The 20,358-nt window shown below is 44.7% G+C and overlaps 1 protein-coding gene across 1 annotated transcript in view; it reads right to left on the bottom strand.

The window, feature by feature from the left end:
• TBKBP1 (TBK1 binding protein 1) overlaps positions 1 to 1,170 on the bottom strand; it is a 40,867-nt gene extending 39,697 nt beyond the window's left edge. Inside the window, 1 exon segment of the mRNA XM_033169443.1 lies at positions 896 to 1,170. Coding sequence (XP_033025334.1) covers positions 896 to 1,117 — 222 coding nt within the window. The 5' untranslated portion in view covers positions 1,118 to 1,170.
• Between the last annotated feature and the right edge of the window lie 19,188 nt (positions 1,171 to 20,358).

Genomic DNA, 20,358 nt, shown 5'->3' with positions numbered 1-20,358 from the left:
TGTGTTAATTTTATTTATTTATTCTATTCCTATCCCACCTTTCCTCCAATGAATTAGAAGCAGCATGCATGGCCTTCACCCCCTCCAATGTTAAATTTGTTTTAATATTTTTATGCTGCCTTTCTGCAATTACCTCCCCCCCCCAGCAATGTACAACAGTAAAAACATAAGGAACAACAGCACTACTAAAATAAATGAATCTAGATACCAAATTAAAAACAACACCTTTAAAAAAAGCATCTTCACAACTACCCTGTGAGATAAGATTTGGCTGTGGGCATGACTGATGCAAGGTCAACTCAAGAAGTTTCATGACCAAGGGAGGGATTTGAACTCAGATCTCTCTGGCTGTAATCCAACACTCTAACCACTGTGCCACACTGGTGCCTTGAAGAGAAGACTGATAAAAACAAGTAGGTGATGTACAATAACTATCAAAACCAGCCATAAAGGTGTTACTCATTTTTTTTTTAGCAGTGGGAAACCTTTACATGCCTACTCAGATGTAAGACTTCAGTGGGACTTGCTCCCGGGTACATGTTTACTGGATAGCAGTCTCGAAGTCCTTGATCATCAGTTTCAAACAAAATGCCCATCAAACATATTTAAACATGAAGTTGAGCAAAGACCAGACTTCCTTTGGCAGGGTATTCTGTAGTTTGGGGGCTGCTATTCAAAAGGCCCTGCTCCCCCTTAGTTCTCCCATTTTGAGCATCAAGAGCAGCAGTTCTCTGGAAAATTATAAAGGACTGGGAGCAGAGAAGGCTAATGTAATCTAATTTATTTATTTAAAATATCAGCCACTTGTGCTACCTACTGGGTTTGACCCATCAAACCATTAACAGATCACCAGGAAACCAAACAGGAGTAAAGGCATCTACAAACCACCACTCACCTTAATCTCATACATCTTCAGCTTCCGCTTGAGGCTGGCATTCTCCCGCTCCAGCCCTGTCAGGCGGTTCTTGATGTCATCGTAGGCCGTGATGAGAGCAAAATGAGAGGCAGAACACATCTCGCTGGAGAGGTCGGTATTGGGGCTGTCCAGCCAGTCATCATCCTGGACCAAAGCATCTTGGGTAAGGATGCTGATGTCATCTTCAAACATGGAGTCCATGGCACAATCTGGGACAGACGGGCGTTTAGCAGGAAACACCAGTGCCTGGCAAACTCCAGCTATGGGAGATGGCAAGAAACAGGAGTGAGACACAGCACAGCATGGCTCCTTTTTCCTCCCCTTTGTCTGGGAATTTTTTTTTTTATTTTTTTTTTAAATAGTTTGTAAGCCTGTGTCTTATTTTCATTTATGCACATTACATAGCATCTGCCAGTGGCATTGAGAGCTTGCTTTAATTGTTGTGAAGTGCTCTGGGGGGACAGTTTTCACCTGGAATACAGGAGGAAAAAGACAAATTATTATAATATACTATAATATAGATTTTGATCAGTTGTCTGCTATGCATTTGTACATCTCTCAAGATATCGCAACCAAATTGGTTCCTCAGAACAAGGAGCAGGCTTTTGGATACAATTGGAAGCCATTTTGAATCAATATGGCGGACTGAACCTTTCAAAAACGCACTGATTTCAACCACAGATTTCAAAACAGCACTGATTTGGTGGAAGAGGGCTTAGATTTCCCAAGCAACACCAGGTGAATGGCTGCTAGTAAATTAAATAAAACAAAACAAGAAAGAAAAAGAGTTTTCAGAATGGGTTTTAAGAATGGCGTTTGGTTTCCTGGATGGAGATGTGTGTGTGTGTGTGTGTAGCTTTGGCTTTTGCATGGCTGGAATGTAGCCTACTACACAAAGGTAAGTCACACCTATGGCTCCACCCCTTTTGCCTCTGGCCCCACCTACCTTAGGGATGTGGCCCCCAGAAGCTTGCTCCTGTGAAACTGTGGCCCTCAGGTTGAAAAGGATTCCCCACCCTTTCTTTAACAGCACCCCAACACCTAATACCCAAGGCAGCCATTTTGCCCCATTTCATGATGCAGCTGCCTCTGTACACTTCCTTATAGAAAGACACACACATATCCTTTCACCGTTTGTTTTGAGTGCCTTCCTGCTAAAGCGAAAAGGGAAATCTGTGACATAACCACTGAGTGAGACTTCTCAGCTATCAGACGTTGAGGGAGAAGGTGGATCAATCAACCCAACACACAGATGGCGAGCTCATACAACACAGAATTTAACAGTCATAGCCACAAACTGGGAAAACAAAACACCACGCAGACATGATTTAAAAAAAAAAGAGAGGAAAAAGCTCTCAACAGCAAAGAAAGGGAAATCTGGTATCAGATTTGGAAAAGGCACCAAATGCAGGAAAAAGGTGGGAGTCCAAATTGTGTTGCAGCAACTTGGACGGCATAACAGCGCATTTAAGGTGGATGGTGTGGGTGTATTTGTTAGAAAAATGAGGCTGCAGGCGCCATTCAGGGAAAAAACAGAAAAGGCTGGGGTATTTTTGCAACGAACAAATGAATGAATCTTCCGCCACATTTACAAGAACACCCCCTCGTCTGATAAGAAACAAAATCTGGAGTAGCTACCAGCTACTGGCTCTGTACTTACTACCAGTGCAGATAAGGAAGACAGAAAACTGCTGATACCAAATCAGGTCACCTAACCGTGCTGTTTATTTACAATGAATGACGTTGGCTCTCAAGGATTTCAAGCAGGGGTCTTTTGCTACCAAGAGATACTGGGGGCTGAACCTGGGATGACCTGCATCACTAAAGGCCAAAACAGAAGCATCTTTCTGTGCAGCTCTACATTCATAGAATCATAGAACTGTCGAATTGGAAGGGACCACGAGGATCATCCAGTCCAACCCCCTGCAATGCAGGAATCGTTTTTGCCCAACGTTGGGCTTGAACCCACAACCCTGAGATTATGAGTCTCATGCTCTACCAACTGAGCTATCCCGGTACATGCACATTTTGTGAGAGAGTATTTTTTTTAAAAAAAGTATTATTAAATTTTCTCCATAATGCAATACAAGACAAGCTAACCCACATGTAGAATAATAGAAAGGAAAAAAGAAGCCAAGAGATACGTAAAAGAATAAAATATTCTATCTCACAAGGGTACCTTAACTTTTGTCCCATACAGAAAAAGATGTACCCTCCCAGCTCTCACCTGGGAGCATCCCAGTCTCTTACCCTGGGAGATCTTCCCTTCTTTGTATCTCACACAAGGAAGATTATGATGATGATGATGATCATCATCATTTATTACTTATACCCTGCCCATCTGGCCAGGCCTCTCCAGCCACTCTGGGCGGCTCCCAACAGGATATTAAAAACCACAATAAAACATCAAACATTAAAAACATCCCTAAACAGGGTTGCCTTCAGATGTCTTCTAAAAAGCAGATAGTTGTTTATTTCCTTGACATCCTTGACCCAAACACAGTAAGAAAGAATACTAAGAGAAATAATAATGGAATACTGAGAGAGAAAGGCAATGATAACAAAGGAGAAAGTGAAAGACATAAAAGTGAAATTGTACTTCTTCACACCACTAAGCATAATTCACACCCGCAATAGGCAGTGTTGGCCATCAACTTAGAAGGCTTTAAAAAAGAGAAATGGATAAATTATTGGAAGATAGTGGTTGGGAAGCACAGGTGAAAAGAGTGCTGTTGCCCTCAGCTCCCTGGCTTGCAGGCTTCCCATCTGGTTGGCCACAGGGAGGAAAGGATGCTGAGCTACACGGGCCTTTGGCCTGGTCCCAGTAGGGCTCTTCTCACGCTCGCCAGTATTCCTGGCAATGGCTCTCTCCGGGTTCAGGCAGGGATCTTTGCCGTCTCTACCTGGAGGTATCAGGGATTGAACCCGGGGCCTTTCTCATGTGCTTGACTCTGGAGCTACAACCCATCCCCCCCCCAAAAAAGCTGAAAAAGACGTTCCCTTTCCAGAGACATTTTGACAAGGAAGCTTTTGCTACCTGGAAGCTTTGGGAGTGAGACGGACCATGTATGGTGTCGAAACAACTGAAAGCGGGGGCAGTTCAGGACTCCAGCATAGAGAGGGAGCGGTCAGAGCTGGCTAAATAGGGAGTTTACCGCAGATTTTTTGGGCAGGGCTCAGTCCGCAAATGTTGGCTGTAACAAGTGCCTCTGAGGACGTGCAGGGTTCTCATCCCTCGCCGGCCAATAAATGAAACCAACTCCCTTCTGAGCCAGAAGCCAGGCAGATGGGTGTCCCCTCTTGGTCTCCGACTGCTGAAGCAGTGGAACAAGCCAAGCACCTAGCTGGGTGGGTTGGCGGAAAGAGCTGTGGGCGCAAATAAGGGGCAGCAGCGAAGGCCTCAAATGCAGCACAGGGTCAAGGCCTAGCGGCTCCAGAATTACACAGCAGAGGAACCACGTATCCTGTCATGGCAACTGTGAACACCGGGCTGCCAACTTCCCATTTATTCCTGAGCGGCCACGCTCATTTCTCTCCTGTGCCTTTCACAAAAATTAAGGACAGTCGTACCTTGGAAGTTGAACGGAATCTGCTCCGGAAGTCTGTTTGACTTCCAAAACGTTCAGAAACCAAAATGTGGCGTTCAGATTCCAAAAATAGTTCGCAATCTGGAACACTCACTTCCAGGTTTGCGGCATTCGGGAGCCAAAACGTCTGAGTACCAAGGCATTTGACAACCAAGGTATGAGTGTACTTTAGAAGTTTAGCTTCTCCTGCTAAATTCCTCCATGTCAGGCTGGCAGTGAAGGCAGAAGAGCGGGACTGGTAAAAACTGGCAATCCGAAACAGACAGAGGAGGAGAATTTTATAAAAAGAGAGATATCCAAAGTCAATTCCAAAACCGACAGGATGGCTGTTTTTTGCTCTCATGTTGTTATCCTCAGACTAAGCCTTCCTAAATAGCCATGAAGCAGAGAGGGCAGTTGCCTTCTTTTACCCTCTCCCTTGAAAAGTACATAGAGCAGGAGGAGGAAGTTGGAAGAATGACTCTCTTTCCCACTTCCTCTTTCAGCTCTATGGGCTTTTGGAGGCTTGTACAGGTATTTCTCATGGGGATGGGAAGAAATGTCACCCGTGTGCCTTAAAAAGTGGGAAACCACTTGGAGTTCCGAATGAGCAAGATAAAAAAAATCAAGACGGCTAGGAGTGCTATGTTTGGTTAATTCAGTCTACCACTAACTTCCCTGTAGGAAGGATTCATCTCTCTCCCTCGTTTGCTGTGGGTTTTATGTATTTTTGCATTGCTTGAAAAGTGCCTTGGATGGGTTTGTATCGCGAAAGGGGGCGTTCAAATAACTTCTTGCACCTCTTTTCAGTATTTCTAAAAGCACCTATATATAGCTATCCCTAGTAACAAAGTTATTAATCCATTAAAAGGCTGATGGTTTATCAGCCCACTGCTCTCATTATGACTGCATACACACCATACAGTTAAAGAACAAAGCTCCCACCGAAGGTATCCTGGGAACACGAGTTTACCCCCCTGAACTACAATTCCCAGCACCCTTAACAAGCTACAGTACCCAGGATTATTTGGGGGAAGCCAAGCAATTTGAATGTATGGTGTTGTGCAGGCAGCTTATCACTTGTGATGATTTGCTATTATGATCATTTTACAAAGTGACGGTGGGGGGGGGGGAGGAGAGAGACAACCAAGTTCCACTTGATTTGCTCAAGGCTGTCAAACAACTTCCTAGCAAAGATGGGACTTAGATATACAGTATTGGCTTCCCAGAGTCCCCTGCATGTTTCATGGCCTCCTTGCTGGCATGGGCAAAATCCCATGGGCGGGTGAGGGAACTGTCAGAAGCGTTAAACGAAACGTATCTAAATTAAATCAACGGCCAGCCCAATTGCCTGCCTAACAAGCTGAGTTGATAATAAGGAGATATATTTCCCAGCTAATCCCAGACAAAGAAAACTGAAATTCAGATAAGCGAAGAGGAATGGGGTGTGGTTCTTTAAGGGTTTCCCCCTATACTGTATACCATTTCTTGTTGCAGATAATTTATTTCCCTTCTACATTCAATTTTTTTCTATTCTCTAATGTGCCTTTTTCTGTTGGGGGTGAGGATGGAATTGTGGTTACCAAAAGAATTAGTATTTAAATGCATTCAATTAAATAAAAGCCCACGCACATATATAGAATAGAAATGCATCATTAACAACATAAAAGAGGAACGCCACCCATGCCTGGAAGACCAAACATTAAAAGGGGGAGGGACAAGAACAAGGAACAAAGCAAGGCAAGATGCTGCTCCAAGTCTAAATTAGGAAGGAAGGAACCATGACTTAGGGGTGCTTGAGGAATCTAATGTTTGCAAATCCTGATACAGACTGACCAGATCCACAACTATTGGACTAATGAATAGTTCTATTCTGAGCTGCACTGTGCACTTTTTCAAATGCTATGATGCAGTTCTCAGCTAAAAAGAAAGTGTTTAAAAAATACTAATTTTGAGATAAAATCTGCATTTCTAAATATGTTTCAATGGGAAATGTGTCTTAAAAATGCATATTAAAATGTGATTTTTTTTGTGCGGATTATCCCCCCACCCACACAAATAAGGCATTAATGTAGAATCAGGAACAAAGCAAATTTATGGGTGAACACATGTAGCAGTAGCATGGGCCAGAAACAGACTAATCTGTCCATCCCCAAGGATAACAGCACCTGCTTACATGCAGAAGGACCCAGATTCAATCCCTAACACCTCCAGCAAAAACGATCAGGTAGCAGATGATGGGGAAGACTTTTGCTGGAAACCCTGGAGAGCCATTGCCAGAGTTTGTCAGAGTCGACAAATGCCAGGCTAAATAGATACGCAGTCTGACGTGGTATAAGGCAGTGTTCTATTTTCATAGGTATGTGTGGCAGTGCAACATTTTAATTTATTTCATTTTATCTTGGTCCCTTTCTCACTCTTTCTGTTTCCCCCCTGGGCCATCCAGTGTAGGCCAGCCTTCCATAATCTGGTGCTCCCCAAACAACTACAACTCCCATCCGTCCCAGCCATGGTAGCCATGCTAACTGGGACTGATGGGAGTTGTAGTGTAAAACATCTGGAGAGTGCCAGGTTGGGGGATCAGAGGCCTGAAACCTTGGAGAGCTGCTGCCAGTCAGTGTAGACAAAACTGAGCTAGATAGACAAATAATCTAACCTGCTATAAGACACCTTTCTTTGTGTGCTCTGTGTACTCTAGCGGACCTGGAAATGTGACATATCGGCACCTATAGGCTGTGAAACCTTTTGGCGTTGTTGTTCTCTCTCTCCCTCTCTTTCTCCCCTTAGAATCAGCTCCGCTCCTTCTGCCCAATGCTGTTTCAGCCGCGAAATGAAAAAAGAACGATGGCCAGGGATGGCCAGGGAATTGAAAGCAATTAGGCAAAAATCTTCCTCGTCACAGCCAAGTAACTGGCAGAAGGAAGGAAGAAGCTCTAGTCCCCTCAGAAAGGAACACAGCCAGAAGGGACACTGTTTTCTAAAGAGCAGCTGGTACACAGTGTTACCTAAAATCACTGAGCTGGGAAGGATTCCACGGGGCCACGTAGACCAGCCCCTAATCCTGGCCCAGACAGGATGTCCTGTACCCAAGAATCTGGCAGGGTAAAATTCTGGACCAAGGAAAGCTGGATTCTGAAGCCTTAAATAAAAGTTCACGAAATAGAATATCTGCATTACATTCGCACAGTTCGTCATAATTTATTCTGCTTCTACTTGCCAGGGTGGGCAGAGGAACCCAGGAAGTTGTATGATACAGAGTCAGACCAGCAGACTAGGTAAACTCAGTACTATTTACCCAGACTGGTCATGGCTTTCCAGGGTTCAAGAGCGGTTACTTTTCCCAGACTGAAAGAGCTGTACTGGTCACTGAACAACAACACCCCATTCATATGTATACGCACAGCATATCTATGTACATACTAAGTTCTCTAAGCTTTCTTCATAGTTCTTTCTATTGACAGTCACAAGGTCTAGAAACTTCACATTTTCACAATGAGAGAAGAAGAAGAAGAAGAAGAAGAAGAAGAAGAAGAAGAAGAAGAAGAAGAAGAAGAAGAATCAGCCAACCTTCTCAGAATGCTATATTTTGCAGTCAGTATCCTGCACAATGTGAAGGAAGAAACCACACAGACCTGTCTATGCTCAGTTTGTCTTGTGTTATGCACACAAAAGATGCTCTTGATGCTATATACAAAAGATATGCAAGAAATGTGCTTGTACTACACAAAAGTACACATGCCAAGGGAGTCTTGGATTGGCCAGAGCTGTCCACACACATACACAGCCCAAATATGCATTTGCTGCTGCATAACGTGTGAAGTTCCACAACGGTTGGGGTAGCTGCTGAGAATTCCTCTTCCGTATGCCATTGTAGATTTGATGAACAGATGGCACAGCCCAAAGGTCGGGTTTGAAGATCAGGCCAGGCCAGAGGAGACCGCCTGGAAGCACGCAAGGCAGCTGCCTCCTTTCATGAACCAGCTCAGAAACTTAAAACTTTCCTACACGGAAGACTGCTATTCTGCTTTGCTTCATCCTGTCGCTTTTTCTGATAGCAAATTCCTCTCCCCACCCCCCAATCTCACCCCCCACGCCAGCCAACTGCAAGGGATCCATAATGGGGCCACTGATAAACAATAGGAAGGTTATCAAGGCGTTTGGGGGAACCACAAGCGTAGCCCAAAGAAAAATGCCCCCAAGAAGGCTACACAACAAAGAGCCTAATGAGGACTGGGAATACTCTGTGTAACCAAGAAGAGCCATGGAATGATGAATGCCGGCTGGAAATGGAAAAAACAGAAAATTGAAAAGGGAAGGGAAAGAGGGAAACTGGCTTGCTTGAGTCTATTACAGCTTAGCATGCTGGAGCAGAGGAGGGCAGGGCAGGCCGGCTGGCTGGCTGGCTGGCGCCCAGGACACAACAAGCTTTTGTTGCAGATCCCACTAGTAGCCACTAAGTGGGAAGATGTTTGAGAGGATTTCATGTTAAAATCATAAATGGTCCATTTCCCCTATGTGGCCATGATCAACGAGGTGAACACAATGCGTGCAGGGGAAAGAACGCTGCACTTAAAAATAAATTTTTAAAAATCCAGCACAGCACTGTTGTAGAAGGTTGTCTCTTAAACATGGGACAGAGCCACCAAAGCAAACACTTCTTCACCCTTCAAAATGTGCCAGATGAACTCAGGCATATGACACCAATCCTGGTCCGACTGCACTGGCTACCAATTAGTCTCCGGGCCCAATTCAAAGTGCTGGTTTTGACTTATAAACCCTTAAATGGCTCAGGACCGCAGTACCTCAAGACCCAGTTCTTTCTATGTGAACCTACTCGGCTATGAGTGATTGCTGAAGAAGACGAAGAAGAAGAAGACCCAGACCCTGAAATCATCTTCTGTGGCCCTTCTTTGTGTGCCTCCTCCTCGAGAGGCCCGGAGGGTGGCAACATGAGAATGGGCCTTCTCTGCAGTGGCTCCCCGTCTATGGAATTCCCTCCCCAGGGAAGTTTGCCGGGCGCATTCATTATATACACCTTTAGGCACCAGGCAAAAGCGTTCCTTTTTAACCAGGCATTTGGGTTGATTTGATTGACATCCTATGCCCTTTTAAAATGTTGGGTTTGGGGGGGTGTTACTGGGTTGTTGTTGTTATTTTGATTATGCATTTTGAGGTAGGTTTTATATTTTGATTTTATTTTGTGAACTGCCCTGAGACCTCTGGGCATAGGGCGGTATATAAATTCAATTATTATTATTATTATTATTATTATTATTATTATTATTATTATTCAGGGACAAGGTAAAAATGCTCTACAGAACCACTGGTTGCCTCAGACCACAGCTGAGGCAGGCAATGAATGTGTAATAATTCGTTCAAATATAAAACAGAAAAAATGAAAATGTAGAAAGTTTAGGAGGGAGTTATGCCTCCAGTCTGGAACAGCAGCCCTCTGACTGCTCATGCATGGAGGGCCTACCATGAGCCCTCTGCACATGTGGAAAGGCATTCTCATCTATTACTTTACATGTTGCACAGACCCAGCACTGAAAAGATAATCCAGAGGACTGTCTTGCGCAGATCCCATTCATTTCAATGGGGGGCTGCACTGAAGAAATTCCCAGCAGATTGTGCCCCGTCAGATCACCACTTAAGAGCAACAGTGTAGGAAACATAATTTAGCACCACTATTTAGTAAATGCTACACCCTTTTATTTATTTGTTAAATTTGCATGCTGCCTTCCCACCCAGAGAAGGATGTAACTAAGGTCACCTCTTGAGATTGGGGCACTGGCATTAAACCCTGGCAAGGGACCATGGTGCGGGTGAAAGGGATCACAGAAGTATGATGTTTAGGGAGCTGGGTGGCGGGGAATGGGAGAAAACAGGGATGAAGGATTCCGAGACAAAACACTCAGTCCTCGAGCACACCAGCTCAGTCCTCCCACCTTTTCTGTTACAAGGCAGTATTACCAATGCTCAGCAATTCAGTACATATGATTAAGGAACAGATGCAAAACCACAGGAAAACAACAGAGGAGCCTGTTTATCGCAGACCCAGCAGGATGGTTGGCTGGGGCTAAGTTCCATCATCCTCAATACGTAGGGACAAGCACTCACTGGTGAGGCATATGTACTCTGCATGTACTCAGAGGCATTCTTCTCTGTTATTATGGCTTCATAAATCAAATTCCACAGGGTGAGCCCCAAACCCAGCTTTGCACAATTTGATTACAAAGAGGTAGAGAATATGCTTAGGGTCAATATTTTTTTAAAAAAAATGGAAGAACTGAAATAAGTTCCTAGGGGTGGGGTGAATCAGCAGGATAGGGGGAAATGGAAGCAACCAAACAGGAAATTCATCATGCAGTTGCATGGATATTTTTTATTGGGGGTGGGAGCATGCTCCTTGAAGTCCAATAGGACTGGAATAGTGCTTCAAATCTCTGGGACAAGGAGAATAGCAAGCAATCAGATGAGAAGGGAGCAAGTCTAGGATAAAGGAATCAGAATAGTTTATGGGACACAGCGGGATAGTAACCAGCATACAGCATGGCTGGGGGGAGTCACAGGGAATGCAATTCCATTTGAATGGTGGGGGGAGAGGAAGAAAAAACATACCCGGGGATGGAAAGTAGGGGCAGGTGAATGGAGGAGGCCCTGATCCAAGGCGGTATGCACAGTTGAGCAAGGAAGGAAATGAAAACAGCTGGTCAGCAAATACAATGTGAATGTGGGAGGCTAATTCCTAATTCTTGGTAGATTAGGGCAGCCAGGGGGGGCACAGAGGCCAGAATGCAGTTAAGTTGTGGAGGAGCACAGATCCCAAGGAGCAGGAAATGCAAATGAAGTCGGGGTGGAAGGTAAGGAAGCCAGAGAGAGAGTCAGGAAAAAGGGCTGTAGCTCAATGGCAGAGGATCTGCCTTGCATGCAGAAGGTCCCAGGTTCAATCCTGCCAGTCAGTGTAGACAATACTGACTTAGTATAAGGCAGCTTCCTATTAAAACAGTAAGTAAGGGAGCGGGTGGAGTTTATCAGGGGAACACTAAGCAACGGCAACAGGGCTTGGCCAGGTGGGGGTAAACCAGCTGGGAAGAAAACCCAGTGGGGACAATGTGGAATTGGGCCAGGGGGACAGCATGCAACCCTCCCCTGGGTCCCTTCCAACTTGCAATTCTATGATTCCCGGTGGAAAATGGGGGCTGAGGGAGAGCAGCACCTGGCCTACAGTTAGACGAGGAGAAGGGGGGAAAGGTGGGCTTCTTGGGGGGGGGAAGTAGAATGCTAAGTTAAGGGGACAGCAGGCACTTGGCGACGATGGGGCGGTTGGTCAGCAGATCTGAGGAATAGCTAGAGTGGGGGGAGCAGAGCTGCAATGGGTCAGCATGCAAGAGAAGCAGATAGGGAGGTGGGGGGAGATCAAAAGGTGCAGATCTAGGGCACGGAGTGCTGTGGGTTCGCCATACAGTTAGATGCTTGCGGGGGGGGGGGGCATCGCACAAATAACTGGGATGGAGCGAGCCTGGCTCCAGGAAGGCGATGTTGTCTGTTTAGGAAGGAAGCGCCTCCGCCGGCCAGGATCTGGGCCGAGGCCCCGAAGCCCCCAGCTGAGCGGGCTGTCCTGCGATGCCCCCCACCGAAGAGTGGGGGGGGAACCTTCTCCCCTCTCTCCCGGGAACAGCCTCGTCATCACCCTCTCCCCCAGGAGGACGCAGCGGTGGGAGAGCGCGTTCCTGGGGAGGCACCACCACCTGGCTGCCCCCACGGATGCTCTCCCCTCCGCCCCTTATGCAACCACTTCCCCCCGTCCTCCCCCCCTCTTCCTCCCTCCCTCCACCCGACAACCCCCCCCCCCGTTATTCTCGCAGGGAGACGGCGAGGTTAAGGGTGTGGGGAGGGTTGGACTTACATCACCTCCCCGCTTGGTGGGGAAGGATCCTCCATCCTCGGCAGCTGTAGAAGTGGGTGCTTGCTGTGGGGAGGGGGGAGGCTCTCTTCAGGGGCTCTCTCTTCCCCTCCTCGAGATCCAACCGATCTCTCTCTCTCTCTCCCCCTCCCCCAGGGCTCACGCCACGAAGTGTGCCATCATCAGGCTGGCAGAACCGCCACGCGTCCCACGTGGTGGCTTCACCTTCATGTGGCCTAAGGATGCTCCGCCACACCTCCCCGTCGCCCAAAGAAAACGGCGATCACATTTCGATCACAGGAGGTAATGTTTTTAAATCTCATTCCTGGCTGGCCTGGTATAGCCTCTTGCCTCGCACTCACTTCCCTTGGTTTTGCAGCTCCTGTTTCCTGCTCCCGAGAACACACACACACACCCCAGAAGCAGGAAACAGTCACAGTGCAAAAGAGGTACCCTTTTTTTTTATTTAAAGAGAACCTGCAATAACAATCTCCTCCTCCGCCTTCTCTCCCATCCTCAGAATCGAACTGCTCACACAGCACAAACGAAACAAACAAAGCCAAGTTTTTGTAGGGGGCCGGGGTCGTTTCTTTCTATGGTGACCATTTAATTTCTGGTTTCAAACCAGTGGTTACTTTTTGCAATGAGAGGCTAGGAAGCTCAGCCTTGCCGGACTTGGGGGCTTTGTTCCATCTCACTCTTTAACCCCCTCCCCACAAAAAAGCCCAGCCCTTTCCCAGTATCCCCAACTCTAGATGCCGGGGCAGAAAACAAAGGCAAAAGCAGGGGATTCACTTCCAATTCATCAGTTACAGAGGTAAAAGCATCCTTCAAAGTCACATTTGAAAAACAGCGTTTGAAGGTGTCGATTTTCTTTAAGATAAGGAAGAATGTCCCAATGCCAAAAAGCCATTTAAAATCCTGAAAAAATTGCCTCATTTTGGATGCATGAACAATTTACATTTGTCTTCAGTTCCCATTACAATTTTAAAACAAGCACACACAATGTCCCAATAAAAACGCACTGAAGGCAGAGAAAATATTAATGGATGCTGTTAAAAAATTATGGCCTATTATCAGATATGGTTCAGGGGTGAGGATCATCACTTTAAAGTTCCGTGACATAATATTATTAGGCATGTCGCATCCATTTCAGAGGTGGAAGGTTATTTTGGAAGCAATAGATATACTTCACATTGGAATCTGAAAGAAGACTTTCACAAAATCATCTGTATGCGGCATTTGATGCCACAAAGATTAAACAGAATTTCTAAAGTACTTGAGTAATTTATTGTAAAGCTAGAAGCCTTCATGACATACAACATATAAAATATACATTATTCTCAGTCATGATGAATTAACATCAAATGCCTGGAAAGGCGGGGCAGAGAAACAGCATTTGGATATGTTTATTACCCCTAACACCTGCTACATTCCTTGCCCACCAAAATCCTAACTTTAACTGCTAAAACACCAAACCTGTAACATATTGAAATGTGGGAAGCACTGTGTGCTTCAAAATTCATAGTTGGGAGCAAGCCAGATCTCACAAAATAGCGAGCAAGCTTCCAACTTCATGCTTCCTCAGGCTGGATGTTAGACAAAGCAGGTGGCAGGAGGAAGAGAAATAATAATAATAATAATAGTGTGAATGTTGCAGCCATGAGGTCTGCATTTATTTTAGTCATAGCGGCCTCAAAAAGGAGATTGCAGGCCAGGTCATTTCTGGGATTCGAGAATAAAAAAGCAATGGTTGGCCCCCATGTTTAAATAGGGTTGCCTTATTTCAAACAGTGAAAATCCAGACAGAAAATTTGTTGAGCTATTTTTATGGAAAATCGGCGAAAATGACACTGCCAACATGGGGTTGCCATACATCCAGATTTCCCCGAACATTTTGCCAATTTCCGCCCGGGCACTGCTACCAACTACAGTATTCTGGATATGTCCGGAAAATTCGGATGTATGGCAAACCTTGAAAAAGGACAAAGCACAGCTGTTACCCAGGCTTGTCTCATGCCTTAAAGCAGAATGTGTAGGTTCCTACTTAGGCAGACAACAGCAATAAAAAGAAGCAAGGCAGTCTACCTATTAGCAAAGTCGGAGGTCAATTTTGCAGGGATCCTTTGGCCCTGCATATGTTACTGAAGCACAACTCCCATCAGCCCCAGCCAGCATGGCTAATGGCCCCGGGTGATAGCAGTTGTAGTTCAGCAACATCTGCAGGGCCCAAGGTTCCTCATATGTGGTGTACCAGGTAAGAAGAAGCCAAATTGAAGCCAAATTGGATAGTATTGTTAACTACTGGTTCAGGTGGTAGAAAACAACTTCTCTCCGACTGTATATTCCATCCCAGCTCCAACATCCAACCTTTAATGCCCCCACTCCACTTTGTGTAGCATCTAGCCTGATGAAGAGAACTGAAGAACTCAAAAGCTTGCTCCCTATTTTGTGACATTTTGTTATTTTTTTGTGAATTGCATTTTATTAATTTTTAAAAGCTTACAAGACCAAGATTTGTTATTTAAATAAAAGTGTTCCCCAGCTGCAGAGTTTGGATTTTCCTTATGGGCCACAACATGGATGTTTTCCTTTTTAAATGAACTTCCAAGTGGGGTCTGGCTCACAGAAGACTCCTTCGTAGCTTTTGTTCCTGCCTTCCTTCTGAAATTTGTCAGTTTGTGCAGTTCAATTCAAGTCAATAACCTTTATTCGGCATAACAGAGCAGACAATTTCAGAGCAGATATTGTATATAAAATATTTAAGCTATAAACTTAACAAAGGCTTGTATTAATTAAATCTTTAGTACTAAAATTCACTACTAATCCATAAAAAATAACTTCAAATTTCTCATAAAAAACCTAAGTAAAAACATGTTGATAAAAAAATGATATAACAATATATCAATTCCGCTTTACTATTTAATTAAGATCCCTTAATCCTATTTGTAATGGCTTAATCTTTCTGCACGGACCAAGCTTAAAAATTCGGCAACTACTGAAGTGATTTTTTTTTAGTATTTGAGTGGTTAGAAACGTAGAGGTAGACCTGTCCATTTGTAAAGCATTTAATACAGTACTTGACTTCTAGCATTAGTGCCAAAATTACAAGAGAAGAAGATATGGTCCAATGTATCAAGTTCATTCTTACTGCATTTACAGAAACATTCAGATTTTGGGAGAGCTAAGTACCTTCCTCTTACCACCATGGAGGGAAACATGTTAAATCTAGCCAACATAAACAATCTACAGGATTCGTGGTTCTTAAGATTTGTAATAGATCCCTTTTGGAAATCTCTGTATAAAGGGAGATTTTAAAAAAAGAGGGGGAGGAGCAAGTGCTGTACTTAGCGACATCAAGAATGGAGAGAACACTGTTTTCTAAAAGCTTCTTCCTAATAATTGCCCAAATATATTTAGGGTCAGAATTTTCGAGGCCAATTCAGTTAAACCCTATGGAACTCAGTTTTCTTGTTTCTGCAGTTGTGAAACCCTTTAGGTAAGGGACATGGAGCTAGCCTGGTTCAAATCCATGCCTGGCTACAGGGGCCTTGCACAATTCACAACCTCTCACCTCTGCCCACTCCACTGCAAGCTCATGCTTACAAGCTTATATTGCCATCATGTTGTTGTTGTTCAGTCGTTCAGTCGTGTCCGACTCTTCGTGACCCCATGGACCAGAGCACGCCAGGCACGCCTATCCTTCACTGCCTCTCGCAGTTTGGCCAAACTCATGTTAGTAGCTTCGAGAACACTGTCCAACCATCTCATCCTCTGTCGTCCCCTTCTCCTTGTGCCCTCCATCTTTCCCAACATCAGGGTCTTTTCTAGGGAGTCTTCTCTTCTCATGAGGTGGCCAAAGTACTGGAGCCTCAGCTTCAGGATCTGTCCTTGCCATCATAAGGACTAGAAATTGTATTTAAAAGTTGGCGGGGGCGCAATGAGACTGGTAGGATGCAGAATTTACTTTCCATTTCTGTACTTTTATTATTAACAATAATAAAAAAGGGGAAATGAAATTGAAAGGTGGAAAGTTTGAATACCATCCAGGATATAACTCCGGTCAATGTGATCCTGGCTAAAATGCTCGTGAAATGGCTCAAGGCCTTTTGGGACATGAAACATGTATAATTACATTTTTAAAAGGCCAGAATCTTTCCTGCTGAGGATATTAGACAGCGAAATTCCAAATAAAGCCTCAACTGTGTTTACACATGTAACTACAGCGGCAAGGATTCTCTATGCACAGTAATGGAAGGATGAAAGAACACCCTCGAAGGATGGTTGATTAAAATTTTGGAATATGCAGAGATGGCAAAACCAATGTCACTGATTAGAGACACAAATTTAGAATCGTTTAACGAGGACTGGAAATATTTTATAGTCTTATTTTAAAAAGTTATTTTCCATATGCAAAGACCAAAGCAGGGTTTGAAATGTAAGAAACTAGCAGAACATAAATGCAACAGAAAAACAACAGAACTTTAAAACGCAATTGTATGTAATTTGGGTTATAAACATTGGTGTTGGGTGAGCAGGAAGTCACTAGTTTTGTTGAATTGGAACGGAATTGTTGAATAACAAAATGTGACTTTTAATCTGGAAAAAGAATAAAATATTTTCTATATATAGGAATGTTTAGACCCTTGATCTACCTCCCACACTACTTGGAAGGTGGAAAGCACACAAGACTCTTTTGTCATCTTATAACTTGGGCCCAGTGGCGGACATTAAAACTCTTCAATCTTTCATGCATCCAAAATCTCTCAGGGTGTAGGGTGTGTGTGTAACCAGTGTGCTTGTCATTTGCAGTCACCTTGAGGTGTCACTCATTTCACATTGGCATCTTGCCAAAACATTAAAAGTCTGTCACGGTTTCACCACCTGTGTGCTGTTGAACTTCTGCACCTCTTAATCAGGTTTATTTTTCTCCTCCGTATCATTCAGCCCAGCTGCCAAGGTCTTCACATTGACAATCACTTTGCTTCAAGAAAAGTTCCAAGCAAACTTCCACGTTGCTAGATTTTTCCTCTGCTGTTGGGGCTATTATGGTTTATTAAATTTCTATCCTGCCCTCCCTTCCCAGAGGAGCCCAGGGTAGCAAACACGAAAATGATGAAGCAATACAATTCGAAATAAAACAAAACATATTTGTAAAAACAACAACAACCCTGCTAAAAAAATAAAAATAAAAATCCTTCCAGTAGCACCTTAGAGACCAACCAAGTTTGTTCTTGGTATGAGCTTTCGTGTGCATGCACACTTCTTCTATTTTAGTTTGTCATAGGTGCTCTGGTGTTTACTGAATTGAATGGGTAGGAAATCAGACGATTAATAATAGTAGTAGTAATGCCATTTCATAACCTCCAACATTTGTCTGATGAAAATAAAGACGTCCCCTCCTCAACATTTATCTGATGAAAGTAGGGACGTCATGAGGAAAAGCAGAATCAAATCACAAAGTGGGATGATAGCTTCTGTAAATCCGGGACTATCCCTGGAAAACATGGACACTTGGAGGGTCTACCATTTAAACATCTGTCCCTCCGTTTGGCTCAAAATACAAGGAACAATAAACCTAAACATGTCCACAACTGAAACTGTTCAAGGCAGCCATAAATGTGTCTCAACATGGCGTTTATGATCAGAGGGATAAGCTCTTCCCAAAGTATCACTGCTGTGGACGGCAAGGAGGGTGTGAATATGAGACACGACAATATTTCACCTTTGGAACTCCTTCTCAGATGAGACCAGGCATTCCCCCGTCCTGGATATGGTCAGGAAGAATTTGAAAGTGGTGTTACTTGTCCAGGCCTCTGAATGGGGTTCAAAGGTTCATTTAGGCCAAGAAACGCCAACATGGCTTCGTGCCTAGGCCACCAACTCACCCATTACCTGCTTTCTGTGAGGGTGGTTACCTTTTTTCTCTTTCCCGCTTCCTCTTTCAGCTCTTATGTTCTTTCCAACGATGGGATTTGTGGTGGCGGATCTCATTCTTAGCCAGCTCCCTTGGAAAAGTGATGTGTGTCTGTGCAGGTATGGTTCTCTCTTGGTGTGTGTGTGTGTGTGACACACACAGCATTCTCAAAACCCAAATGTGTCTTTGAAACCACCACCAAGACGATTTACACATAAAGTAATTAAAAACAGCAAAAAACATGAAAAAACACACATGTAAAACAATACTAAAACTATTTAAATGGACACTCATGGAAAACACCCAGCTGTCCAGATGACAACTACTTGGGGGGCGTGTCTCATAAGGGACGTGGGTGGTGCTGTGGCCTAAACCACTTAGCCTCTTGGACTTGCCAATCAGAAGGTTGGGGGTTCGAATCCCAGTGACAGGGTGAGCTCCTGTTTCTCTGTCCCAGCTCTTGCCAAGCTAGCTGTTGGAAATAGATAAATAGGTACAGCTGCGGCAGGAAGGTAAATGGCGCTTCCATCACAGTGTCCCGTTGTGCCAGAAGCGGTTCAGTCATGCTGGCCACGTCTGTGGACAATTGCTGGCTCCCTCGGCCTGAAAGCGAGATGAGCGCCGCAACCCCATAGTTACGTTTGACTGGACTTAACTGTTCAGGGGTCCTTTACCTTTACCTTGTGCGTCTCGTAACTTGTTTATCTTACTTCAGTACTGCTGATGGGATAACATCTGAGGCAGATGACCAGATTAGGGAGCCCAGGACAGGGAGACCCAAAAGAGGGGAATGTCTGGGACAAGAGTGCTCAAGGGAAATAGTCAGAGGGGCTCATATCACCCCTTACCCCACGCATCTGCTGTCTAAAGCATGTACTATAGTCTGCCTGATAGAAGGGCCTGGCTGGCTAGCCTTGCCATGTCTTAGCACCAGATAACATGTCAGGCTTTAGCTCTGAAAGATAACACCACAAGAGGAAGCCTGCCAGATCAGACCACTGGCCCATCTAGTCTGCCATCTTGTTCCCACAATGGCCAACTAGATGCCTGTGGGACATCCACAAGCAGGACCAGAGCGCTCTCCCCTCTTGCGGTTTGCAGCCACTGCTCTTCAGAAGCATTGCTGCCTCTGACAATGTGGAGGCAGAGCATAGCCATTGTAGCTGGTCGAGTTCAAAGGGACCCTGAGAGTCATCTAGTTCCAATACCTGCAATGCAGGAAACATTTGTCCAATGTGGGACTTGAACCCACAACCCTGAGAGTAAGAGTCTTACGCTCTACCACCTATTTAAGGGTTTGGTATTGAAAGCTAGATATTTTTTAGACCCTGGACTTAATGGCCTTTGGACAGCCGTGTGTATTAATTCGGTTGCAAAGCACAAAAATGAATATTCCTCTTGTCCCTGCTCCACCCCACCAATTCATCATTTATACAACGGCTTTTACAGCCCATACGTTAAGAGCAAAGCCCCGCAATTTGCTGTCCTGATTAAAAAATAAAATAAGAGAGTAATACTCTTGAGCATGTACAGTTTTGCATTTAATTTCATTCAAAACCCGGCAGCATCAGCGTTATGACAATGAAATGGAATTTGCTACTGCTGCCCTGCTGAGAAATACACTTCGCTTGGGAATATGCACCATTGTGTTGCAGAGAAGGGAAATATATTTTCTAAGTAAAATAAATAAAATGAGCACCTGAGTGCATGCCCAGCTAGTCACTCCCAGAATGAATATATACCGGTATATATATGCCTATGCCAGCCTAGTCGCTGATTCAGGTATTGCCACCATAGTTAGCCAATCTCTTGGTAGTCCGGGGGGGGGGGTTGTGAGGCTCAAGACTCTTGAGTCTTCAAGCTATAGGGACTAGCAGAAACAGGAGTGGCAACCAACCTGAAACGTCCTAATGAAACCTTCAAATCCAGGGATGGGGAAACCTGTAGCCCTACCAGATGTTGATGGGCTCTGACTGCCCAACAGCCCCACCCAGCACGGCCAATCACCAGGGATGATGGTAGTTGTAGTGTAGCAACAGGTAAAGGGCAACAG

This window comes from Lacerta agilis, chromosome 14, assembly GCF_009819535.1.
Source record: "Lacerta agilis isolate rLacAgi1 chromosome 14, rLacAgi1.pri, whole genome shotgun sequence".
Taxonomy (NCBI): Eukaryota; Metazoa; Chordata; class Lepidosauria; order Squamata; family Lacertidae; genus Lacerta; species Lacerta agilis.
This window is presented reverse-complemented; position numbering and strand designations above follow the sequence as displayed.